Below are 27417 nucleotides of genomic sequence, written 5' to 3'. Positions count from 1 at the left end.
AATGTAAACGTTTAAATAAGGTTTTTAAATCTCCTGTAGTTATTCCAGAAGTGTTTTATCTCCCTGATGCTATTTCTGAAGTAATTTCCAGGGAATGGAATAATTTGGGTAATTTATTTACTCCTAGACGTTTAAGCAAATTATATCCTGTGCCATCTGACAGATTAGAGTTTTTTGGGACAAAAATCCCTAAGGTTATGGGGCTGTCTCTACTCCTGCTAATGTACTACTATTCCTACGGCAGATAGTACTTCTTTTAAGGATCCTTTAGATAGGAAAATTGAATCCTTTCTAAGAAAAGCTTACTTATGTTCAGGTAATCTTCTTAGACCTGCTATATTTTTAGCGGATGTTGCTGCAGCTTCAACTTTTTGGTTAGAAGCTTTAGCGCAACAAGTAACAGATCATAATTTTATAGCATTATTATTATTCTATAACATGCTAATAATTTTATTGGTGATACCATCTTTTGATATCATTAGAGTTGATGTCAGGTATATGTCTCTAGCTATTTTAGCTAGAAAAGCTTTATGGATTAAACTTGGAATGCTGACATGTCTTCTAAGTCAACTTTGCTTTCCCTTTCTTTCCAGGGTAAATAATCATTTTCGTTCCTTTCCTCACAACAAGGAACAAAAGCCTGATCCTTCATCCTCAGGAGCGGTATCAGTTTGGAAACTATTTCCAGTTTGGAATATATCCAAGCCTTATAGAAACCTATAGCCAGCTCCTAAGTACCTATGAAGGTGCGGCCCTTATTCCAGCTCAGCTGGTATGGGGCAGATTACGTTTTCTTCAAAGAAATTTGGATCAATTCCGTTCTTAATCTCTGGTTTCAGAAACATTGTTTCAGAAAGGTACAGAATTGGCTTCAAGTTAAGGCCTCCTGCTAAGAGATTCTTTTCTTTCCCGTGTCCCAGTTAACACAGCAAAGGCTCAGCATTTCTGAAATGTGTTTCAGATCTAGAGTTGGCTGGAGTATTTATGCCAGTTCCAGTTCTGGAACAGGGGCTGGGGTTTTATTTTATCTCTTCATTGTACCAAAGAAGGTCAATTCCTTCAGACCAGTTCCGGATCTATCATTATTGAATCGTTATGTTAGGATACCAACATTCAAGATGGTTACTGTAGGACTATCCTGCCTTTTGTTTAGCAAGGGCATTATATGTCTACAATAGATTTACAGGATGTGTATCTGCATATTCCGATTCATCCAGATCACTTTTAGTGTCTGAGATTCTCTTTTTAGACAAGCATTACCAGTTTTGTGGCTCTACCGTTTGGCCTAGCCTCAGTTCCAAGAATTTTTTTCAAAGGTTCTCGGTGCCCTTCTTTCTGTAATCAGAGAATAGGGTTTTGGTATTTCCTTATTTGGACGATATCTTGGTACTTGCTCAGTCTTCTCATTTTCGAAGAATCTCATACGAATCGACTTGTGTTGTTTCTTCAAGTTCATGGTTGGAGGATCAATTTACCAATCAGTTCATTGATTCCTCAGACAAGGGTAACCTTTTTAGGTTTCTAGATAAATTCAGTGTCTATGACTCTGTCCTTGTCAGACAAGAGAAGTTTAACATTGATATCAGCTTGTCAAAACCTTCAGTCACAATCATTCCCTTTGGTAGCCTTATGCATGGAAATGTTGGATCTTAGGACTGCCGCATCAGATGCGATCTCCTTTGCTCGTTTTCACATGCGACCTCTTCAGCTCTGTATGCTGAACCAATGGTGCAGGGATTACTCAAAGATTTCTCAATTAATATCTTTAAACCGATTTTACGACACTCTCTGACATGGTGGACAGATCACCATCGTTTAGTTCAGGGGGCTTCTTTGTTCTTCCGACCTGGACTATAATCTCAACAGATGCAAGTCTTACAGGTTGGGGAGCTGTGTGGGGGTATCTGACGGCACAAGGGGTTTGGGAATCTCAGGAGGTGAGATTTCCGATCAATATTTTGGAACTTTCAGAGCTCTTCTGAAGAGAGAGTTGTTCATTTGTTTTCAGATAGACAATGTCACAACTGTGGCATACATCAATCATCAAGGAGGGACTCACAGTCCTCTGGCTATGAAAGAAGTATCTCGAATTTTGGTTTGGGCGGAATCCAGCTCCTGTCTAATCTCTGCGGTTCATATCCCAGGTATGGACAATTGGAAAGCGGATTATCTCAGTCGCCAAACGTTGCATCCGGGCGAATGGTCTCTTCACCCAGAGGTATTTCTTCAGATTGTTCAAATGTGGGAACTTCCAGAAATAGATCTGATGGCTTCTCATCTAAACAAGAAACTTCCCAGGTATCTGTCCAGATCCCGGGATCCTCAGGCGGAGGCAGTGGATGCATTATCACTTCCTTGGAAGTATCATCCTGCCTATATCTTTCCGCCTCTAGTTCTTCTTCCAAGAGTAATCTCCAAGATTCTGAAGGAATGCTCGTTTGTTCTGCTGGTAGCTCCGGCATGGCCTCACAGGTTTTGGTATGCGGATCTTGTCCGGATGGCCTCTTGCCAACCGTGGACTCTTCCGTTAAGACCAGACCTTTTGTCTCAAGGTCCTTTTTTCCATCAGGATCTGAAAATCCTTAAATTTAAAGGTATGGAGATTGAACTCTTGATTCTTGGTCAAAGAGGTTTCTCTGACTCTGTGATTAATACTATGTTACAGGCTCGTAAATCTGTATCCAGAGGGATATATTATAGAGTCTGGAAGACTTATATTTCTTGGTGTCTTTCTCATCATTTTTCTTGGCATTTTTTTTAGAATACCGAGAATATTACAGTTTCTTCAGGATGGTTTAGATAAGGGTTTGTCCGCAAGTTCCTTGAAAGGTCAAATCTCTGCTCTTTCTGTTCTTTTTCACAGAAAGATTGCTATTCTTCCTGATATTCATTGTTTTGTACAAGCTTTGGTTCGTATAAAGCCTGTCATTAAGTCAATTTCTCCTCCTTGGAGTTTGAATTTGGTTCTGGGGGCTCTTCAAGCTCCTCCATTTGAACCTATGCATTCATTGGATATTAAATTACTTTCTTGGAAAGTTTTGTTCCTTTTGGCCATCTCTTCTGCCAGAAGAGTTTCTGAATTATCTGCTCTTTCTTGTGAGTCTCCTTTTCTGATTTTTCATCAGGATAAGGCGGTGTTGCGAACTTCTTTTGAATTTTTACCTAAGTTGTGAATTCCAACAACATTAGTAGAGACATTGTGGTTCCTTCATTATGTCCTAATCCTAAGAATTCTAAGGAGAAATCGTTGCATTCTTTGGATGTTATTAGAGCTTTGAAATATTATGTTGAAGCTACTAAGTCTTTCCGAAAGACTTCTAGTTTATTTGTTATCTTTTCCGGTTTTAGAAAGGCCAGAAAACTTCTGCCATTTCTTTGGCATCTTGGTTGAAATCTTTAATTCATCTTGCCTATGTTGAGTCGGGTAAGACTTCGCCTCAGAGGATTACAGCTCATTCTACTAGGTCAGTTTCTACTTCCTGGGCGTTTAGGAATGAAGCTTCGGTTGATCAGATTTGCAAAGCGGCAACTTGGTCCTCTTTGCATACTTTTACCAAATTCTACCATTTTGTTGTATTTTCTTCTTCTGAAGCAGTTTTTGGTAGAAAAGTACTTCAGGCAGCGGTTTCAGTTTGAATCTTCTGCTTATGTTTTTCATTAAACTTTATTTTGGGTGTGGATTATTTTCAGCAGGAATTGGCTGTCTTTATTTTATCCCTCCCTCTCTAGTGACTCTTGTGTGGAAAGATCCACATCTTGGGTAGTCATTATCCCATACGTCACTAGCTCATGGACTCTTGCTAATTACATGAATGAAAACATAATTTATGTAAGAACTTACCTGATAAATTCATTTCTTTCATATTAGCAAGAGTCCATGAGGCCCGCCCTTTTTTGTGGTGGTTATGATTTTTTTGTATAAAGCACAATTATTCCAATTCCTTATTTTATATGCTTTCGCATTTTTTTCTTATCACCCCACTTCTTGGCTATTCGTTAAACTGAATTGTGGGTGTGGTGAGGGGTGTATTTATAGGCATTTTAAGGTTTGGGAAACTTTGCCCCTCCTGGTAGGAATGTATATCCCATACGTCACTAGCTCATGGACTCTTGCTAATATGAAAGAAATGAATTTATCAGGTAAGTTTTTACATAAATTATGTTTTTTTTCTTGGCTATCCTTCTGCATTATTTAAGCATTCATGTCGAACAAAGGCCACTTACTTACCATTTTATATTTTAGTGTTTGCAGTCTCTTGCTGACCTGCGGGTTTCTGCTCATTTCCCACACACTGCAGAACTGGATCAGGCTGTGGGTGCAGCAGTAGCAAGTATGGGACCTGAGGTTGTCTTAAAAGCCATTCCACTTCAGATTGATGGCAAAGAGTAAGAATATGTTTTACTGTATGCATTGATTTAAAGGGACACAAAACCCCATATTTTTTTCTTTCATGACTCTGATAGAGCATGCAACTTTAAGCTACTTTCTAATTTCCTCCTATTATACATTTGTCTTCGTTCTTGCTACCTTTATTTGAAAAAGCAGGAATGTAAGCATAGGAGCCGGCCCATTTTTGGTTCAGCACCTGGGTAGAGCTTGCTTATTGTTGGCTACATTTAGACACCAGTTAGTAAGTGCTACCCAGGTTCTGAACCAAAAATGGGCCGGCTCCTATGCTTACATTCCTGCTTTTTCAAATAAAGGTAGCAAGAACGAAGACAAATGTATAATTGGAGGAAATTAGAACGTTGCTTACAATTGCATGCTCTGTTTGAATTATGAAAGAAAAAAATTGAGTTTTGTCCCTTTATGAATTTGTGAGAATCTTTTGTTAGATTTTCTTTTTTAAAATAGGATTTTGGTACAGAACTACTACACAAATATGTATGTTTGATTCACGTTTATTAAGTGTTAGGTAATCAAACTACCGATATTGTAGGGTTAAAATAGTGTCTAGTCCTACAAACAAAAGCACCTACATAAGGTATCAGAATATCACACAAAGAGGATTACAGGAGTAGTAAATCTTAAAAGGACATTTTAGATTAATGTTTAAGCAATAAATCAATGTAAATACTATCCCTATTATATATTATGTAGCGAAATCATGAATAAAGCTGTTGAAGTATTAAAAAAACAAACCCATAAACCAAAAATAAACTTAAAAATGTCAAAATTAAACGTTCCTTATTAAAATAGAGCATACTATTTTAAAGTACTTTCAAATTTACTTCTGTTATAAAATTTGCTTTGTTCTCTTGATATCTTTTTATTGAAGAGTAAAACTAGGTAGGATCTGGAGTGTGCACGTGTCTTTAGTACGGCAGCAGTGATTTGCAACATTATTTGCAGCTTTGGTATACAATGTTGCAAAACACTGCTGCCATAGAGTACTAAAGACACGTGCACACTCCTGAGCTCCTATGAGCCTCTACCTAGTTTTACTCTTCAATAAAAGAAGATTCTAAGAGAATGAAGCAAATTTGATAAAAGCAGTAAAATGTTAAGTTGTTTAAAAATTGCATTCTCATCTGAATCATGAAAGAAAAATGTTGGGTTTCATATCCATTTTCAGCTCCTGAAAATAGGAAAGGAAGAGAAGGCTTTACAGCATTTAAAGGGATACTAAACCCACATTTTCTTTCATGATTCAGATAGAGCATGCAGTTTTAAGCAACTTTCTAATTTACTCCTATTATCATTTTTTCTCCGTTCTATTGCTATCTTTATTTGAAAAAGAAGGCATCTAAGCTAAGGAGCCAGACAATGTATGGTTCAGACCCTGGACAGCACTTGTTTTTGGTGGGTGCATTTAGCCACCAATCGGCAAGCACAACCCAGGTTGTGAACCAAAAATGGCCCGGCTTCTAAAATTACTTGCTTTTCAGATAAAGATAGCAAGAGAATGAAGAAAAATTGATAATAGGAGTAAATTAGAAAGTTGCTTAAAATTGCATGCTCTATCTGAATCATGAAAGGAAAAAATTGGATTCAGTGTCCCTTTAAGGCCATTATTTTTAGACTTGTACATGTACATATGTATATATATATGGATCCAGCCCTGCACACTGTGACTGTGTCTTTCACTTGTCTGCTCATTAAACTAACCACTTTGGAAAAGAGTCTGCAGTTCCTCGTTTTTCTTTCTTCTAATACTGTATATATATATGTGTGTGTGTATGTATATATATGTATGTGTATAGAAACAAAACTGGTTAGCTGCCTTTTTTAATCTTTCATAATTCAGATACAGAGTTCATACAAAAATAAACTTTACAATTTACTTCTATTACAAATATACCTTTTTTTTTTATTGGATCTTTTAAAATTTAGCTCCATTCTATGACCAGCTTTCAGAGGTAGGCTCAGGACTATCTTGAACACTTCATGTACAGCATTGTTACAAACATTGTTGCTGCAATGTGCTTAAGACTCGTCCACTCCCCCTAAGCCTACTTCTGTATGCTTTCATGGAAAGGAACTATATTTCAACTAAAGATACTAAGAGAAAAAAAACTAAATCTGAAAATAGTAATAAACTGGAATAATTAAAATGTAAAGGACCATTATAGTTGGGGGGGAAAAAGTACATTCTCTAATCCGTTAGACCATATAATGTTTCAACTAACGACCCTGCTCTACTGTGTATATAATCTTCGCAAAGGGGTTAAACGCACAGTTGAAGTTCTGCTTTGGACTAAGCAGTGCTAGTTAAACATTTGTGTTGTGCTGCTGATTGGATCAACGGCAGGTTTCTCTCTCGACCAACAGTGCAACACAGGTCCCGAGCGGAACCTCTACTGAGCGTAGAACAGGGTCGATAGTCAGGAAAATGACATGCTCTAACGTATTAGAGCATGTTTTTTTTTTTTTTTACTTTAATGGCCTTTTAATTTTCACTTTCATGTCCCTTTAAGTAATGGTAATCTCTCTCGCTTCATGTGCTGTTGCTTAGAACATAAGTTTAAGTAGGTGAATGTTGTTTAATGAGGTTTTGTTTTTAATTGCTTGTTTATCTAATTTGTATTGCTTATTAGTGAAATTGAAGAAAATGTATTCTGCTTTTAAAATGTAATCTCTGGTAAATTTATTCCTCGTTTGTGAAATGACAAGTCTGATAAAGCTTTTTGTGTGGATAGCCTGTCAGTGTAACTTCTCAGGTTAATGCATGTTTTTAGTTGTCGATTATACAATTGTAGTAGAAAATGACTGAATATATGTGAAGTGAAATGGGCTTTAATTAACAGCCTCTTCTTTTGTCAGAGACATCGGTGATTTTCAGCGAAGCTGGCTTGTGCCGGTGATCAGGGATAACGTGAAGAACACCGAGCTTGGTTTCTTTACGAGGTACTTCCTACCTCTGGCTTCTAACATAAAGACTCGAGGTAACTGACCACGAATGTGCACCTGTAGTGGGGAACAGAGTTCCAGAAAATTAATGTGGACTTAAATAGGACAAAAAATTGTATTTTGAATAGAATCAGTTTTGCTGTACAATATGTATAGGAATAGTATATAAGCTGAAAGTTATTCTTTAGATTGAAATGGGTAGATCATAATGGGTACTGTAGATAATACACTTGGTGACTGCTTTACTGTGTCTATTAGAAGGCTTATTAAACCTTCAGACATATATAAATAATGTATGCTTACCTGATAAATGTATTTCTTTTTTGACACGATGAGTCCACGGATCATCTTAATTACTAATGGGATATTCACCTCCTGTCAGCAGGAGGCAGCAAAGAGCACCACAGCAAAGCTGTTAAATATCCCCTCCCTTCCCTACCAACCCAGTCATTTGACCAAAGTAAGACAGAGAAAGGAAGTAACCAGGTGCAGAGGTGTCTGAAGTTTATAATAGCGAACGACCTGTCTTACAAAGAACAGGGCGGGCCGTGGACTCATCGTGTCAAAAAAGAAATACATTTATCAGGTAAGCATAAATTTTGTTTTCTTTTTAATGACACGATGAGTCCACGGATCATCTTAATTACCAATGGGAATCAAAACCCAAGCTAGAGTACACAGATGATACGGGAGGGACAAGACAGGTAACCTAAATTGAAGGCACCACTGCTTGAAGAACTTTTCTCCCAAAAGTGGCCTCAGCCGAGGCAAAAGTGTCAAACTTATAGAACTTTGAAGAAGAGAAGACCAAGTTGCAGCTTTGCAAATCTGTTCCACAGAAGCTTCATTCTTGAATGCCCATGAGGATGCAACAGCCCTCGTGGAATGAGCCGTAACACTCTCGGGAGGCTGCTGTCCAGCAGTCTCATATGCAAAACGGATGATACTCTTCAGCCAAAAAGAAAGCGAAGTAGCCTTAGCTTTCTGTCCCTTACTTTTTTTCTGAGAAAACCACAAACAAAGCAGAAGACTGCCGAAAATCTTTAGTCGCCTGCAGGTAAAACTTTAAAGCACGAACCACGTTCAAATTGTGCAGAAGCCGTTCATTTTGAGAAGTAGGATTAGGACACAAGGAAGGAACAACAATCTCCTGATTAATGTTCCTATTAGAAACAACTTTAGGAAGAAATCCTAATTTAGTACGTAAAACTACCTTATCTGAATTGAAAATAAGGTAAGGGGACTCATACTGCAATGCCGAGAGCTCTGACACTCTGCGAGCAGAAGAAATATCAACCAGAAATAACTTTCCAAGATAACTTAATATCCAAGGAATGCATAGGCTCAAACGGAGCCCATTGAAGAACTTTGAGAACTAAATTCAGACTCCATGGAGGAGTAACTGGTTTGAACACAGGCCTGATCCTAACCAAGGCCTGACAAAATGATTGAACATCTGGAACATCTGCCAGACGTTTGTGTAACAAAATAGATAAGGCAGAGATCTGACCCTTTAGGGAACTTGCCGATAAACCTTTCTCCAAACCCTCTTGGAGAAAAGACAAAATTCTAGGAATCCTAACTCTATTCCAAGAGTAGCCCTTGGATTCACACCAATAGAAATATTTACGCCATATCTTATGGTAAATCCTTCTAGTTACAGGCTTACGAGCCTGAATCATAGCCTCTATGACCGAGGCTGAAAAGCCCCGCTTGAATAAAATTAAGCATTCAATCTCCAAGCAGTCAGCTTCAGAGAAAATATGTTTGGATGAAGGAAAGGCCCTTGAATTAGAAAGTCCTTTCTCAGCGGAAGTCTCCACGGTGGCAGAGATGACATGTCCAGCAGGTCTGCATACCAAATCCTGCGAGGCCAAGCCGGCGCAATGATTATCACCGACAACTCCTCCTGTTTGATTCGAGCAATGACCTGAGGAAGAAAAGCAAACGGAGGAAATAGGTATGCTAGATTGAAGGTCCAAGGTACTGCCAGAGCGTCTATAAGTACCGCCTGAGGATCCCTGGAACTCGACCCGTACCTCGGCTGACCCCATTTGAGAATCGGGCTGGAAAACACTCCCCCGGATGAAAGGTCTGCCTGCTCAGGAAGTCTGCCTCCCAGTTGTCCACCTCCAGACGGCAAGAGTGGGCTTCCGCCCACTGAATTATCTTGGTTACCTCTGTCATCGCTAAGGAACTCCTTGTTCCTCCCTGATGATTGATGTAAGCCATTGAAGTTATGTTGTCCGACTGGAACCTGATAAACTGGACCGAGGCTAACTGGGGCCAGGCCAGAAGAGCATTGAAGTGTCTATTGCTTGTCTATTATAAGGCTTTTTAAACCTTCAGACAGAGGAGCAATACGGAATCTATTGATTCAGCTCCAGAATGTTTATAAGAAGAACAGATTATGACTGAGTCTGTCCTGCTCGGCCGCTGGGAAGCTCCAGCTGTCCTCTCTGTGTGCTTGATTGACAGGTAGTCTGAGCCGCCCCCTCCTGATGATGTCACTACCAGGCTTTTTATTCCAGGCTTCCTGTTTCTTCAGTGCCTGTTTGTTTGTCCGTTACTCTTTGTGGCTCCTGTGAGGACTTCGCTGTGGAAACTCTCTAACTGCCAAACTCTGCAAAGACTGACTATCCTGGGTTAACCCTATAACTTCCTGATAACCTGTTGCCGAACATTGCAAGAACCGTTTATTCTGTGAAACTCTCAAACTGCATGTTTACCTGTTGCCAAACTCTGCATATACTGTTTATTCAGTGTAAACCTTCAAACTACTTGATATCCTATTGCCAAACATTGCAAGAACGGTCTATTCTGTGAAAATCTCAAACTGCATGACAACCTGTTGCCAATCTCTGCAAGTACTGATTAATCTGTATTAACCCTCAAACTACCTGTTATCCTGTTATCTAACTCTGCATGTACTGACTATTCAGTATAAACCTACAAACTGCCTGATAACCTGTTTCCAAACTCTTCAAGGACTGACTACACAGTATTAACCCTCAAACTGCCTGATAAGTTACCTACTCCTGCATTATTAACTGTTTCTTGTTTACCCTTCCTCTGTCTGAGTATTAGTGGACTATCCCTGCTCTCCTGATTCTGTGGAAGACTTTTCCTGAAACCAGTTCCTTACTCAGAAGTCTATTTGGCTGATATCTTGAATTACTTTGGACTCAGGCTAACCCTGCTCCATATCGTGAGTACATTGTTTTTTAGAGGTTGTCGTGGGGTCACGTCCTGGATTAAACTCAGTGCAAGGGTGTTGTTTAAGTTTGCCCTAGCATTTGGGTCTTCTTCTGGACTTTTCCTAACCTGACAGAGTCCAAACTCCCTGAGCCTTTAGGGAGCCCCAGGCTGCTCCCCATCCTAGAAGGCTGGCGTCTGTTGTCACAATCACCCAAGATGGTCTGCGAAAGCAGGTTCCCTGGGAGAGATGGTCCTGAGACAACCACCATTGAAGAGAATCCCTTGTCTCCTGCTCCATTAGTATTCGAGGAGACAAGTCCATATAATCTCCGTTCCATTGCCTGAGCATGTTTAACTGCAGAGGTCTGAGATGAAATCGAGCAAACGGGATGATGTCCATTGCCGCCACCATCAGCCCAATTACTTCCACGCACTGAGCCACGGATGGCCGAGGAGTGGACTGAAGAGCTAGACAAGTATCGAAAAACGTTGTGATTTCCTGACTTCTGTCAGAAAAAGCTTCATTGATGGGGAATCTATTATGGTTCCCAAAAAAGTTACCCTTGTATTTGGTACCAAGGAACTTTTTTCCAAGTTTACCTTCCACTTGTGAGATTGCAGGAAGGATAACACTGTGTCTGTGTGGGATCTTGCTTGTTGTAAGGATGTCGTCCAGATAGGGCGCCACGGCAATGCCCCGTAAGCGAAGCACCGCCAACAGCGATCCCAGAACCTTTGTGAAAATTCTCAGAGCTGTGGCAAGACCGAAGGGAAGAGCCACGAATTGGAAGTGCTTGTCTAGAAAGGCAAACCTTAGGAACTTGTGATGATCCCTGTGAATGGGAACATGCAGTTACGCGTCCTTTAAATCCACTGTCATGAATTGACCCTCTTGGATCAAAGGAAGGATGGAACAAGTAGTTTCCACCTTGAAGGACGGTACTCTTGAGATCTAAAATAGGTCTGAAAGTTCCCTCCTTTTTGGGAACCACAAACAGATTGGAATAAAATCCTGAATCGGAACAGGAACTATCACCCCCAGGTCGGAGAGGTCTCTTACACAGTGTAAGAACGCCTCTCTCTTTGTCTGGTCTGCAGATAATCTTGAAAGCAGAAACCTGCCTCTGGGAGGAAAACTTTTGAACTCTAGTTTGTATCCCTGGGACACTATTTCTATTGCCCAAGGATCCTGAACATTTCAAACCCAAGTCTGAACAAAGAAGGAAAGTATGCCCCCTACAAGATCTGGTCCCGGATTGGGGGCAAACCCTTCATGCTGTCTTTGACTCAACAGCAGGCTTCTTGGATTGTTATCCCTTATGACAAGACTGATTGGGTCTCCATGAAGGTTTAGTTTGTTCCTGCTTGGAGGTGGAAGAGGAAGAATTTTCCTTGAAATTTCGAAAGGAACGAAAATTACTCTGTCGTCCTTTTTGTTTGTTTCTCTTGTCCTGAGGAAGAATATGACCTTTACCTCCCGTGATATCAGAGATAATTTCAGTCAAGCCAGGTCCAAACAAGGTCTTTCCCTTGTAAGGAATTGCTAAAAGCTTAGACTTAGAGAGGACACATCCACAGAACCATAAGGCTCTGCGAGCTAGAATACAGAAACCTGAAATCTTTGCTCCCAGTTTAATAACTTGAAGGGAAGCATCCGTAATTAAGGAATTAGCCAATTTAAGAGCTTTTATCCTATCCTGGATTTCATCCAGGGAGGTTTCTGTTCTGATAGTGTCGGATAACGCATCAAACCAATATGCCGCCGCACTAGTGACGGTAGCAATGCACACAGCTGGCTGCCATTGTAAGCCCTGGTGTACATACATCTTTTTGAGTAACCCTTCTAATTTCTTGTCCATAGGATCTTTGAAAGCACAACTTTCCTCTATGGGAATAGTAGTTCTCACAGCTAAGGTGGAAATGGCTCCCTCCACCTTGGGAACTGTTTGCCAAGCCTTAACAGTCGGCTATGGGAAGCATCTTTTTAAATATAGGGGATGGGGAGAAAGGAATACCCGGTCTCTCCCACTCCTTAGCAAAGATCTCAGAAGCTCGGTCTGGTACCGGAAAAAACTCTATCGTGGAAGGTACCTTGAAATATTTGTTCAGCTTACTGGACTTCTTAGGAACAACAACGACCGTGGAGTCACTGTCATCCGAAGTAGCTAAAACCTCCTTAAGTAAAAGACGGAGGTGTTCTAGCTTAAACCTGAAAGATAAAACTTCAGTATCAGCAAGAGGAATTACACTGTCCGAATCTGAAATTTCACCTTCAGGCTTCTGGGAGGGGGGCATCTGAAATAGCAACAATTGCGTCAGAAACCTCACTTACTGAATGTCTGATTTTCCTCTTACACTTTCTCTGCAATATTGGAAAAGCGGACAACGCATATGAAATTGTAGAGGACATGAGAGAAGCGATGTCTTTTAAAGTAACCCCAACTGCAGCCACTGAGGAAACGCAGGGCACTGCATGTGAGGGGCGGAAAATTTGGGACGCTTGAGGAGAAAGCTGTAGCATAAATGGAGCATTGTCATTAGATTCCTGACCCGCATCCTCCTTAGAGAATGTTGGCTCAGAAAAAATTTAATCCCTGTAATTTATAATCCTCTCAATACAAGAGGAACAAAAAGGGATTGGGGGTTTCACATTGGCATCAAAACATAAAGTGCAGGTGACATTTTGCAAGGCCTCATGGTCCATTATTACTCTTAATGACTAGAACTAGCAATTCAAAAGTAAAAATTTTAATAAAATTAAACTTGGCAAAAAAACGTTACTGTCACTTTAAGATTTAAACTAACTTTTTTAAAGGCAAGGTAAACTTGTGTGCACTCGTTAACAAATGTATCAATAACAGAACAAATTAGCATAAGTTTAATTCATCATTTTTATTGTATTATATTTTTTACCCGCAAATCTTATTTTTTAATCAGTGTCCTGCAATGATTCCTCGTCCGCCCGACTTTTCTATAGAAGTGATTGACACTTCTCTAACACTGTGGCGTCCAATCACCACTTTCTCCATGCGGTGGTGAACACAGCATATCAGACGTCATCGGACCGCACTGCGCATGCGTCCGACCCGAAACGTCTACACTGTTCAACTGTTCAACACTGTTCACTGTGCAAAATGCTGACGTAGAGTGCGGGTGGGTTGGGTCTCTACAAAGAGAGAGCAAGAAAATAGGAAGTAGAAGCGGGGAGGGGTTTTACAATAAACGGTACGCATATATTTTAATATTTTTCATGAAAATAAGAAATCAATTGTGTTAAACAACTTAGCGACTGCATTGCAGTGCTAAATAGAAAAGTAAACATGTTTTAAAACGTAGTGAACTTTACCTTGCCTTTAATATAAACTGCAGAATGCGGTAAAAACAATTTCTTTCATGTAATTAGCAAGAGTCCATGAGCTAGTGACGTATGGGATATACATTCCTACCAGGAGGGGCAAAGTTTCCCAAACCTCAAAATGCCTATAAATACACCCCTCACCACACCCACAATTCAGTTTTACAAACTTTGCCTCCGATGGAGGTGGTGAAGTAAGTTTGTGCTAGATTCTACGTTGATATGCGCTCCGCAGCAAGTTGGAGCCCGGTTTTCCTCTCAGCGTGCAGTGAATGTCAGAGGGATGTGAGGAGAGTATTGCCTATTTGAATGCAGTGATCTCCTTCTACGGGGTCTATTTCATAGGTTCTCTGTTATCGGTCGTAGAGATTCATCTCTTACCTCCCTTTTCAGATCGACGATATACTCTTATATATACCATTACCTCTGCTGATTCTCGTTTCAGTACTGGTTTGGCTTTCTACAAACATGTAGATGAGTGTCCTGGGGTAAGTAAATCTTATTTTCTGTGACACTCTAAGCTATGGTTGGGCACTTTGTTTATAAAGTTCTAAATATATGTATTCAAACATTTATTTGCCTTGACTCAGAATGTTCAACTTTCCTTATTTTTCAGACAGTCAGTTTCATATTTGGGATAATGCATTTGATTTAATCATTTTTTTCTTACCTTCAAAAATGTGACTCTTTTTTTCCCTGTGGGCTGTTAGGCTCGCGGGGGCTGAAAATGCTTCATTTTATTGCGTCATTCTTGGCGCAGACTTTTTTGGCGCAAAAATTCTTTTCCGTTTCCGGCGTCATACGTGTCGCCGGAAGTTGCGTCATTTTTTGACGTTATTTTGCGCCAAAAATGTCGGCGTTCCGGATGTGGCGTCATTTTTGGCGCCAAAAGCATTTAGGCGCCAAATAAAGTGGGCGTCTTATTTGGCGCTAAAAAATATGGGCGTCGCTTTTGTCTCCACATTATTTAAGTCTCATTTTTCATTGCTTCTGGTTGCTAGAAGCTTGTTCTTTGGCATTTTTTCCCATTCCTGAAACTGTCATTTAAGGAATTTGTTCAATTTTGCTTTATATGTTGTTTTTTCTCTTACATATTGCAAGATGTCTCACGTTGCATCTGAGTCAGAAGATACTACAGGAAAATCGCTGTCTAGTGCTGGATCTACCAAAGCTAAGTGTATCTGCTGTAAACTTTTGGTAGCTATTCCTCCAGCTGTTGTTTGTATTGATTGTCATGACAAACTTGTTAATGCAGATAATATTTCCTTTAGTAAAGTACCATTGCCTGTTGCAGTTCCTTCAACATCTAAGGTGCAGAATGTTCCTGATAACATAAGAGATTTTGTTTCTGAATCCATAAAGAAGGCTATGTCTGTTATTTCTCCTTCTAGTAAACGTAAAAAATCTTTTAAAACTTCTCTCCCTACAGATGAATTTTTAAATGAACATCATCATTCTGATTCTGATGACTCTTCTGGTTCAGAGGATTCTGTCTCTGAGGTTGATGCTGATAAATCTTCATATTTATTTAAAATGGAATTTATTCGTTCTTTACTTAAAGAAGTTCTAATTGCTTTAGAAATAGAGGATTCTGGTCCTCTTGATACTAATTCTAAACGTTTGGATAAGGTATTTAAATCTCCTGTGGTTATTCCAGAAGTTTTTCCTGTTCCTAATGCTATTTCTGCAGTAATTTCCAAAGAATGGGATAAATTGGGTAATTCATTTACTCCTTCTAAACGTTTTAAGCAATTATATCCTGTGCCGTCTGACAGATTAGAATTTTGGGACAAAATCCCTAAAGTTGATGGGGCTATTTCTACCCTTGCTAAACGTACTACTATTCCTACGTCAGATGGTACTTCGTTTAAAGATCCTTTAGATAGGAAAATTGAATCCTTTCTAAGAAAAGCTTATCTGTGTTCAGGTAATCTTCTTAGACCTGCTATATCTTTGGCTGATGTTGCTGCAGCTTCAACTTTTTGGTTGGAAACTTTAGCGCAACAAGTAACACATCATGATTCTCATGATATTATTATTCTTCTTCAGCATGCTAATAATTTTATCTGTGATGCTATCTTTGATATTATTAGAGTTGATGTCAGGTTTATGTCTCTAGCTATTTTAGCTAGAAGAGCTTTATGGCTTAAGACTTGGAATGCTGATATGGCTTCTAAATCAACTCTACTTTCCATTTCTTTCCAGGGTAACAAATTATTTGGTTCTCAGTTGGATTCTATTATTTCAACTGTTACTGGTGGGAAAGGAACTTTTTTTTCCACAGGATAAAAAATCTAAAGGTAAAAACAGGGCTAATAATCGTTTTCGTTCCTTTCGTTTCAACAAAGAACAAAAGTCTGATCCTTCATCCTCAGGAGCAATATCAGTTTGGAAACCATCTCCAATCTGGAATAAATCCAAGCCAGCCAGAAAGGCAAAGCCTGCTTCTAAGTCCACATGAAGGTGCGGCCCTCATTCCAGCTCAGCTGGTAGGGGGCAGGTTACGTTTTTTCAAAGAAATTTGGATCTAAAAATATTGAATCGTTATGTAAGGATACCAACGTTCAAGATGGTAACTGTAAGGACTATCTTGCCTTTTGTTCAGCAAGGGAATTATATGTCCACAATAGATTTACAGGATGCATATCTGCATATTCCGATTCATCCAGATCATTATCAGTTCCTGAGATTCTCTTTTCTGGACAAGCATTACCAGTTTGTGGCTCTGCCGTTTGGCATAGCTACAGCTCCAAGAATTTTTACAAAGGTTCTCGGTGCCCTTCTATCTGTAATCAGAGAACAGGGTATTGTGGTATTTCCTTATTTGGACGATATCTTGGTACTTGCTCAGTCTTTACATTTAGCAGAATTTCATACAAATCGACTTGTGTTGTTTCTTCAAGATCATGGTTGGAGGATCAATTTACCAAAAAGTTCATTGATTCCTCAGACAAGGGTAACCTTTCTGGGTTTCCAGATAGATTCAGTGTCCATGACTCTGTCTTTAACAGACAAGAGACGTCTAAAACTGATTGCAGCTTGTCGAAACCTTCAGTCACAATCATTCCCTTCGGTAGCCTTATGCATGGAAATTCTAGGTCTTATGACTGCTGCATCGGACGCGATCCCCTTTGCTCGTTTTCACATGCGACCTCTTCAGCTTTGTATGCTGAATCAATGGTGCAAGGATTACACAAAGATATCTCAATTAATATCTTTAAAACCGATTGTTCGACACTCTCTAACGTGGTGGACAGATCACCATCGTTTAATTCAGGGGGCTTCTTTTGTGCTTCCGACCTGGACTGTAATTTCAACAGATGCAAGTCTCACAGGTTGGGGAGCTGTGTGGGGATCTCTGACGGCACAAGGAGTTTGGGAATCTCAGGAGGTGAGATTACCGATCAATATTTTGGAACTCCGTGCAATTTTCAGAGCTCTTCAGTTTTGGCCTCTTCTGAAGAGAGAATCGTTCATTTGTTTTCAGACAGACAATGTCACAACTGTGGCATACATCAATCATCAAGGAGGAACTCACAGTCCTCTGGCTATGAAAGAAGTATCTCGAATTTTGGTTTGGGCGGAATCCAGCTCCTGTCTAATCTCTGCGGTTCATATCCCAGGTGTAGACAATTGGGAAGCGGATTATCTCAGTCGCCAAACGTTGCATCCGGGCGAATGGTCTCTTCACCCAGAGGGATTTCTTCAGATTGTTCAAATGTGGGAAATTCCAGAAATAGATTTGATGGCGTCCCATCTAAACAAGAAACTTCCCAGGTATCTGTCCAGATCCTGGGATCCTCAGGCGGAAGCAGTGGATGCATTATCACTTCCTTGGAAGTATCATCCTGCCTATTTCTTTCTAGTTCTTCTTCCAAGAGTAATCTCCAAGATTCTGAAGGAATGCTCGTTTGTTCTGCTGGTAGCTCCGGCATGGCCTCACAGGTTTTGGTATGCGGATCTTGTCCGGATGGCCTCTTGCCAACCGTGGACTCTTCCGTTAAGACCAGACCTTCTGTCACAAGGTCCTTTTTTCCATCAGGATCTGAAATCCTTAAATTTAAAGGTATGGAGATTGAACGCTTGATTCTTCGTCAAAGAGGTTTCTCTGACTCTGTGATTAATACTATGTTACAGGCTCGTAAATCTGTATCTAGAGAGATATATTATAGAGTCTGGAAGACTTATATTTCTTGGTGTATTTCTCATCATTTTTCTTGGCATTCTTTTAGATTACCGAGAATTTTACAGTTTCTTCAGGATGGTTTAGATAAAGGTTTGTCCGCAAGTTCCTTGAAAGGACAAATCTCTGCTCTTTCTGTTCTTTTTCACAGAAAGATTGCTATTCTTCCTGATATTCATTGTTTTGTACAAGCTTTGGTTCGTATAAAACCTGTCATTAAGTCAATTTCTCCTCCTTGGAGTTTGAATTTGGTTCTGGGGGCTCTTCAAGCTCCTCCGTTTGAACCTATGCATTCATTGGACATTAAATTACTTTCTTGGAAAGTTTTGTTCCTTTTGGCCATCTCTTCTGCCAGAAGAGTTTCTGAATTATCTGCTCTTTCTTGTGAGTCTCCTTTTCTGATTTTTCATCAGGATAAGGCGGTGTTGCGAACTTCTTTTGAATTTTTACCTAAAGTTGTGAATTCCAACAACATTAGTAGAGAAATTGTGGTTCCTTCATTATGTCCTAATCCTAAGAATTCTAAGGAGAAATCGTTGCATTCTTTGGATGTTGTTAGAGCTTTGAAATATTATGTTGAAGCTACTAAATCTTTCCGAAAGACTTCTAGTCTATTTGTTATCTTTTCCGGTTCTAGAAAAGGCCAGAAAGCTTCTGCCATTTCTTTGGCATCTTGGTTGAAATCTTTAATTCATCTTGCCTATGTTGAGTCGGGTAAAACTCCGCCTCAGAGAATTACAGCTCATTCTACTAGGTCAGTTTCTACTTCCTGGGCGTGTAGGAATGAAGCTTCGGTTGATCAGATTTGCAAAGCAGCAACTTGGTCCTCTTTGCATACTTTTACTAAATTCTACCATTTTGATGTATTTTCTTCTTCTGAAGCAGTTTTTGGTAGAAAAGTACTTCAGGCAGCGGTTTCAGTTTGAATCTTCTGCTTATGTTTTTCGTTAAACTTTATTTTGGGTGTGGATTATTTTCAGCAGGAATTGGCTGTCTTTATTTTATCCCTCCCTCTCTAGTGACTCTTGTGTGGAAAGATCCACATCTTGGGTAATCATTATCCCATACGTCACTAGCTCATGGACTCTTGCTAATTACATGAAAGAAAACATAATTTATGTAAGAACTTACCTGATAAATTCATTTCTTTCATATTAGCAAGAGTCCATGAGGCCCGCCCTTTTTTTGTGGTGGTTATGATTTTGTATAAAGCACAATTATTCCAATTCCTTATTTTATATGCTTTCGCACTTTTTTATCACCCCACTTCTTGGCTATTCGTTAAACTGAATTGTGGGTGTGGTGAGGGGTGTATTTATAGGCATTTTGAGGTTTGGGAAACTTTGCCCCTCCTGGTAGGAATGTATATCCCATACGTCACTAGCTCATGGACTCTTGCTAATATGAAAGAAATGAATTTATCAGGTAAGTTCTTACATAAATTATGTTATTTAGACCAAAAAAACTCCACACCTCAGCTGTCTTCTGAGGTGCCTACCTGCCCACAACACCGGAGATAAGTCCCACCAGCAAAAGGGATGATCCGTAGAGCAGCAGAAAAACAATGTGAAAAACCGTTTGCTTCTAGAAAACCAAGCGTTTCTTGTCCGCGTGTAGCTGAGTCACCTCCGTATATGCCAGAGAAATGGCGCGCAACGCTCATACTCTCGTCACACTAAGCCCCGCCCCTCGTGGGCGTCTAACAACTTCCCGGTCGGTATTATTCATGTAAAAACCGCCAGTTCAGTGAAACCGCCAAAAAAGTTTTTATCTACACAGCATCTCCAGCCCCAGTGCCTGCTATGCTGCCAAATCTCCTTTAGAAAGGAGAAAATAAATGTCCCACTTGAGAATAAAGAGATTATTAGCCCTTTCTTTCTTCAAGTAAATATAGTGCCCACTCTTTCTGATATGTGAAAACTGTCACCTCCAGAAATAAAGTAAGCACTTACCTGACCAATGCCCGACAGCAAGGCATCTCACACGGTTTGATAGGTCCTCTCCCTCACATAGGCCTGTGGAATAAAAGAGACTGAGTATATATATATATATATATATATATATATATATATATATATATATATATATACATATATACAGTTGTGCTCATAAGTTTACATACCCTGGCAGAATCTAATTTCTTGGCCATTTTTCAGAGAATATGGATAACGCAAAACCTTTTCTTTCACTCATGGTTATTGTTTGGCTGAAGCCATTTATTATCAATCAACTGTGTTTACTCTTTTTAAATCGTAATGACAACAGAAACTACCCAAATGACCCTGATCAAAAGTTTACATACCCTGGTGATTTTGGCCTGATAACATGCACACAAGTTGACACAAAGGGGGTTGAATGGCTATTAAAGGTAACCATCCTCACCTGTGATCTGTTTGCTTGTAATTAGTATGTGTGTATAAAAAGTCAATGAGTTTCTGGACTCCTGACAGACCCTTGCATCTTTTCATCCAGTGCTGCACTGACGATTCTGGATTCTGAGTCATGGGGAAAGCAAAAGAATTGTCAAAGGATCTGCGGGAAAAGGTAGTTGAACTGTATAAAACAGGAAAGGGATATAAAAAGATATCCAAGGAATTGAGAATGCAAATCAGGAGTGTTCAAACTCTAATAAAGAAGTGGAAAATGAGGGGTTCTGTTGAAACCAAACCCCGGTCCGGTAGACCAACTAATATTTCAGCCACAACTGCCAGGAAAATTGTTCGGGATGCAAAGACAAACCCACACATAACTTCGGGTGAAATACAGGACATGTGGTGTGGCTGTTTCAAGATGCACAATAAGGAGGCACTTGAAGAAAGATGAGCTGCATGGTCGAGTCGCCATTAGAAAGCCATTACTACGCAAATGCCACAAAGTATCCCGCTTACAATACGCCAAACGGCACAAAGACAAGCCTCAAACTTTCTGCCACAGTCATTTGGAGTGATGAGACCAAAATTGAGCTTTTTGGCCACAACCATAAACGCTACATTTGGAAAGGAGTCAACAAGGCCTATGATGAAAGGTACACCATTCCTACTGTGAAACACGGAGTTGGATCGCTGATGTTTTGGGCATGTGTGAGCTACAAAGGCACAGGAAATTTGGTCAGAATTGATGGCAAGATGAATGCATTATGTTATCAAACAGAACGCCTCATTTTCCACTTCTTGATTAGAGTTTGAACACTGCTGATTTGCTTTCTCAATTACTTGGATATCTTTTTATATCCCTTTCCTTTTTTATACAGCTCAACTACCTTTTTCCCCACAGATCCTTTGACAATAATTTTTCTTTCCCCATGACTCAGAATCCAGAAACGTCGGTGCAGCACTGGATGAAAGATGCAAGGGTCTGTCAGGAGTCCAGAAACTCATTGACCTTTTTTTTTTTTTAAATCAAAGTTTTTTTTTTATTGAGGTATTTCGGATAATAACATACATTTTGTGCTTTAGTTCTTATACAATGCTAATAAGAGAAGTTCAAAACTATCATGTCAAACAAAAGACACTTTTCCAAAAACAAAAAGAAAATTACCTGTTTGACAGAACTGGAGACAACATATAAGATACTTATAAAATATAGTGAACCACATTGCCTCTAATAACAATGCAAAACTTAGAGTGCAAAAATAGTAAATTGATACCTCTTTTTAATTTATAGGATAGCTTAATACTAGTACCTTCTAGACGTGAATTGCTGCCTAATTAGAGAGATACTTTATAATAGCCCTTTATAAGCTATGACATACTCCTTTTTTTTTTTTTTTTATTTTTTTTTTTTTATATGGGAGGTGACACATTTTTACAGTCTTGTATGTGTAGGTGCAAGGTAGCGGATAAATACCGCTGAGAAATTCACCAAATTGGGTGAATGATAATAAAATATATAAATGTATTATTAATGAAATAGTATAAACCATGAGTCTGGAGTCCCCACTTCAAGCTCTATCATTGCTACTATGGAGTATTTGGAGAGGATGGGCTTAAAAAGATATATAGGCTATACCTGAAAAATATAGGGCGCAGTTTTAAAATACAATATCCATAATGGAGTTATAGTGTTCTGACGCTACCCTGAAATCATATACCGCTCCTTATGGGGCTAGGTATTGGGATAATATATAACATGCTTATAGTAGTAAGGATAGTTAACATATATTCCCCGTCTGTATAAGTAATGGACCACCTCAGCTATGAGAGAGGGCAGTGAAACATGGCTAATTCCTTTAATGCGTGCCCTGATACCTATACTGAGTATATGGTGATCTAATTCCACCTACATCACCTCCCCCCTGCCCTTACTAAGGCCACTTCTCCAAATACATGTCTGAATATCTAATGCAAACCTAAAAGATGGGTGATGTAAACACATAAATGCTGAATATTCTGCTGCTATTATCTGTACACTGACATATACTTAATTATCTAATAAGTTAATACTAGAGCCGCCCAGAGGGCAAAAGGGGAGAGAAGGGAGGTATCGTATAAACAGTTACCAAGTGTCTTGAGAAATAAATGCAAACTTAACCCCCTCTAACTGCAAGAAGCATAACAACCCACTACCTTATGTAATACAATTAAAGGCTCATCTCAGACTGCTAGCAGTCGTCATCTAATCAGTGTGATTAACCTTTGTCCCCATACAGGAGTCCAAAATCCCTTCACATCACTATCCTATCCCTCTTGCAGGTATGGGAGAGTTCATGTTCCTTTGACACGCTGAGCCTTCTTTGATGAATACTCCCGGTGCGAGCAGAGCAATGCATGCCTTAGACAAGGCTTCCACAGTATAGTCCGGTGCTGTCAGTCTAGGGTCAGTGTATTGGGGCTGGAAAGTCTTAGCATATCCTGCTACAGCTCGCACAGATCTCTGTATCTGACCCTCCATGCTCTTCAGTTTGCGGCCTGCTCCAGACTCCCCTTTGACCGGCCGTATCTCTAGGGAGCCCAGCACAAGCCTCTTTTCTTCTAGTAGGGAACCCGTGGTAGTGCACTTACCCGGGGCTGTTGTCTTAAGAGCAATACCTGAAAGGGCCAATCCATCTATGTCTGGTAGTGCAATTGTGTCGCAGACTCTCCCAAGCAAACGTGATCCCCCTCCTGACTCTCATCTAGCGTAACCAGGTGATTTGTAAATTCCAAATATGGGAAAGAAGAGATGTGCTCGTCCCTCCTTACCGCTCTCAGATGCCATGTGAGGGATGCGTGTTGCTCTCCAGCTTGTGAGTCAGCCGCTGCAGGAGGGCTATTACTTTAGCTTCCATTTTATTGTCATGTGGTAAAGGAACCAGTTTGCTTCCACAGAAACCCTCCTCTCCGTTCAGTCAAATGAGGTCTCCAATATGGTTAAATGAATCATAGGCCGCAGTCTGAGTTGTAGCTTAATTTAGGTCACCTCGTTGCAAAAAACGTAAAAGAGTTGAAATAATTTTGGTCCAGAACAGTTCAGTAGCTGACGTTTAGCAGCATAAGTTGAGATGCAGTAATATAGTTGATATAATCCCAAGATTATTTAGAATGTAAGCAGAGCAACCATTTTACACTTCTAGTCACGGCTGCGGCTTAGACACGCCCCCCTCATTGACCTTTTATACACACACACTAATTACAAGCAAACCGATCACAGGTGAGGATGGTTACCTGTAATAGCCATTCAAACCTTTTTGTGTCAACTTGTGTGCATGTTATCAGGCCAAAATCACCCAGGGTATGTAAACTTATTCAGGGTCATTTGGGAAGTTTCTGTTGTCATTATGATTTAAAAAGAGTTAACACAGTTGATTGATAATAAATTGATTCAGCCAAACACTAACCATGAGTGAAAGAAAAGTTGTTGTGTTATCATTCACATTCCTGAAAAATGGCCAAGAAATCATAAATTCTGCCAGGGTATGTAAACTTATGAGCACAACTGTATATACACGCACTTTAGTAATAACTACATTCCAAATGCTCTGCATACAAAATAATTAAAACAAATTTAAAACACTCATTTTGGTTGCAATATTTGTAGGAGGTTTGGTCATGAATGCTCTCCAGCTACTCTAGGGGCAGTTTTCCGAATTTAATTATAGAAAAGAAAAAAAAAGAATAAAAATTTAAGTGCATTGCAGAGTCCCGTGCCCCCCCCCCCCCACTGCATATAATTTAGTTTTTTGTTAGGAGCTACATGATTAGTTTAATATCAATTTAACTCTGTAGGAAAGTTAATCGGCTTTGTTGTAAAATTCTGTACCAGTTGTATTTTCCTCATTTTTCAGCAGCAATTGATGTGTTCGCAATGAAGACCAGGCAATCTGTTATGTTAAAGGGACAGTAAAGTCATTATTACACTTTAATGATTCAGATAGAGAATACAATTTTAAACAAATTTCGGATGTACTTCTATTATCTAATTTGCATTATGCTCTCATCTTTTTTTGAAAGTCATACATACCGAGGTAGGTTTAGGAGCAATGAAATACTGGGAGTTGGCTCCAGATTGGTTGTTGCACATACGTGCCACTTGTCATTGGCTCACCCAATGTATTTAGATAGCTTCCAGTAGTGAACTTACATTACTTCAACAAAGGATACCTAGAAAATGAATCAAATTTGATAATATAAGTTATTTGTAAAGTTGTTTAAAATTTATATGCTCTGAATCATGAAAGAAAACATTTCGATTTCACGTCCCTTTAACACTGATAAGAAGTAAAGCCTTTTTGAACTTCTGTCCACCTTTGGGCTTTTGTGTGTAGATTTGATGTGCAAATATAGTTTACAAAAATCTAATAAGCTATATTGAACAATTTAATTCACACCAATTCTTGGAATTTTCAAATGTACAAGAATTTTGTTAGTGTTGTCTGATTTGTAATTTTAAAGGACATTAAACAGTAACTAAATGCTAAAAATGATTTATTAAAGGTAAAGTTTATCATGAGAATAGTAACTTATATTAGTTTTAATTACATTTTGAAGATATAAGTGTAAAGTTTTAGCTTCTATAAAGTAATGAACACTGTTAAATCTATATTTCCTCTCATGCCTCTTCTGCAGGGGACAAACTGGGACAGATATAAAGCAGTCAATGAAAGTGTGTGTGCAAATGATTAAAGGGACAGTCTACTCCAAAATGTTTATTTTAAAAAAAGATAATTCCTTTACTATCCATCCACAGCTTTGCACAACCAAAATAATTTATAATGTTCAAACCTCTAAATGCCTGCCTGTATTTAAGCTACTACAGACAGCCTTTTATGTGTGCCATGTAAATAACATTGTGCTCACTCCCGTGGAGTTGTGCAGGAACCATCACTATTTAGCTAAAATGCTGTAAATAGCCATGAGATAGAGGGGGCAGTCTGCAGAGGCTTAGATAAAAGGTAATTGCAGTGGTAAAAAGTATGTTAATATAACAGTGTTGGTTGTGCAAAACTGGGGCATGGGCAATAAAGAGATTATCTGTATTTTTTTTTAAATATTTTGGAGTAGACTGTCCTTTAATAAGAGATCCACACATTTTTGTTGACTATTTTATATATGTCTCTAATTGTCTTTAGCAGAAGTCTTTATAGATAAAAGGAAACTTAGGTTTCAACATGTCTGCACCCATTCATTTATAAGGAAATATGGCTGATATTTTTTCAGATCTCATATTTCTCTGTTTTTTTTTTACGTAAAATTTTTCAATTATAAACTCAGATTTCCAACATTTGGAGATGTTTGTGAAATCAGTTGCTTGACAAACCATATTTATGTGACTGCTTTTCTTTTGTGTGTTGTCTGAGATCTGGAAGAATGAACCAAGAACTTAGATTTCAAATTTTGCAGATCAAGATGGGCCGTTTTATTGTCATTTTGGAAGGATTACAAAGAAATAAGTTTCGTGACCTTTTAAACATAGTCAACTTGTTCATGATATAGCTCTATTAATTCTTCACACGTTGCTCTTCTAGCTGGTGAATTGGCAAATGACGGGAGAAACCTTGAAGCAAAAATCTATGAGACTCTTCAGTGGCAAGTATGTGAATATGTCTTGTGTTCTGTTTTCTGATTTTTTTTTTTATTTCCAATTATACATTAATTACATTTTTATGTTATTTTGAATTGGTGATCAGATTAGAGCAATAAGAAAATGTAATTAGTAAAACTAAACAATTTAGATTCTTAATATGGTCTTGTTTCTCTTAATACATTATGGTTTGGCGAAAATGTTTTCCTTATTCTTGTGTAACCTGGGTTTACATGTTTTCATCTTAATGATTCTGTCTGTACAATACACACACACAGTTTATAGATAAAGTTTTGAATATGTGTTCCTTTTTTTTTTTTTTTACTTTTCAGATCTGGACCATGTTACCTGGGTTCTGCACTAATCCCACAGACACAGCTGCCTCTTTTAAGGGTATTGCACGTACATTGGGAATGGCAATCAGTGACCGTCCTGACATAAGACTCACTGTGTGCCAGGCTCTTCGAACTCTGATTAGCAAGGGATGCGAAGCAGGTACTGAGACTGGTTTGGGATTTCGTTACCAATTATATTTTGTTTTCAGAATTGTTAATGTGCTGTAATTGTGTTGACTAGTTCCTGCCTCTGTCTTAAAGGGACAGTCTACTCCAATTTTCTTTTTTTATTTAAAAAAAATAGATAATCTTTGTTACCTGGTTTTGCACAGTCAATATGGTTATATTAATTTTTCTTTTTACCTCGTATTACCTTGTATCTAATCATCGTCTGATAGCCCCCTTATCACATGACTATTATTTATTGACTTACATTTTAGCCAATTAATACTGTATCATGCACAACTCCATGGGAGAGAGCACAATGTTATCTATATGGCACACATGAACTAGCCGTCTCCTCTTGTTAAAAGCTAATAAAAAAGCATGTGATAAGAGCTGTCTGTAGTGGCTTAGAAACAGGAAGAAATGTATAGGTTTAAAGGTTATAAAGTATCTTAACATAACAATGTTGGTTGTGCAAAGCTGTGGAATGGGTAGTAAAGGAATTATCTATCTTTTTAAACCATAACAATTTTGATGTATACTGTAACTTTAAATGCAAAATAAACACCTGATGTAGTTTGTTATCTCATATCTAGTGATTACTAATCACTAAACAAAAATTACATATATTTTAATTTTATTAAATGTCAGCTTTGAATTTATCATTTACTGATTAGCTAGTAAAGTCCTTATTTAAAGTGGAAACAATCAAACAAACTTTCATGATATAGATAGAACATGACATTTTAAGACCCTTTTCAATTTTACTTCTGTTATCAAATACTTTTGTTCTCTTGTTATGCTTTTTTTGAAAAGCAAACCTAAGTAAGCT

General features: G+C 38.8%; 1 protein-coding gene across 1 annotated transcript in view; it reads left to right on the top strand.

Moving 5' to 3' along the window:
* The window catches only part of LOC128640146 (RRP12-like protein), a 213700-nt gene that overhangs the window by 38588 nt on the left and 147695 nt on the right, over positions 1 to 27417 (top strand). The window contains exons 14-17 of the mRNA XM_053692506.1: positions 4244 to 4386; positions 7265 to 7386; positions 26030 to 26094; positions 26418 to 26580. Of these exons, the coding sequence (XP_053548481.1) occupies positions 4244 to 4386; positions 7265 to 7386; positions 26030 to 26094; positions 26418 to 26580 (493 nt within the window). The remainder of the gene's footprint in view (positions 1 to 4243; positions 4387 to 7264; positions 7387 to 26029; positions 26095 to 26417; positions 26581 to 27417) is intronic.

This window comes from Bombina bombina, chromosome 9, assembly GCF_027579735.1.
Source record: "Bombina bombina isolate aBomBom1 chromosome 9, aBomBom1.pri, whole genome shotgun sequence".
In the NCBI taxonomy this organism is placed as follows: Eukaryota; Metazoa; Chordata; class Amphibia; order Anura; family Bombinatoridae; genus Bombina; species Bombina bombina.
This window is presented reverse-complemented; position numbering and strand designations above follow the sequence as displayed.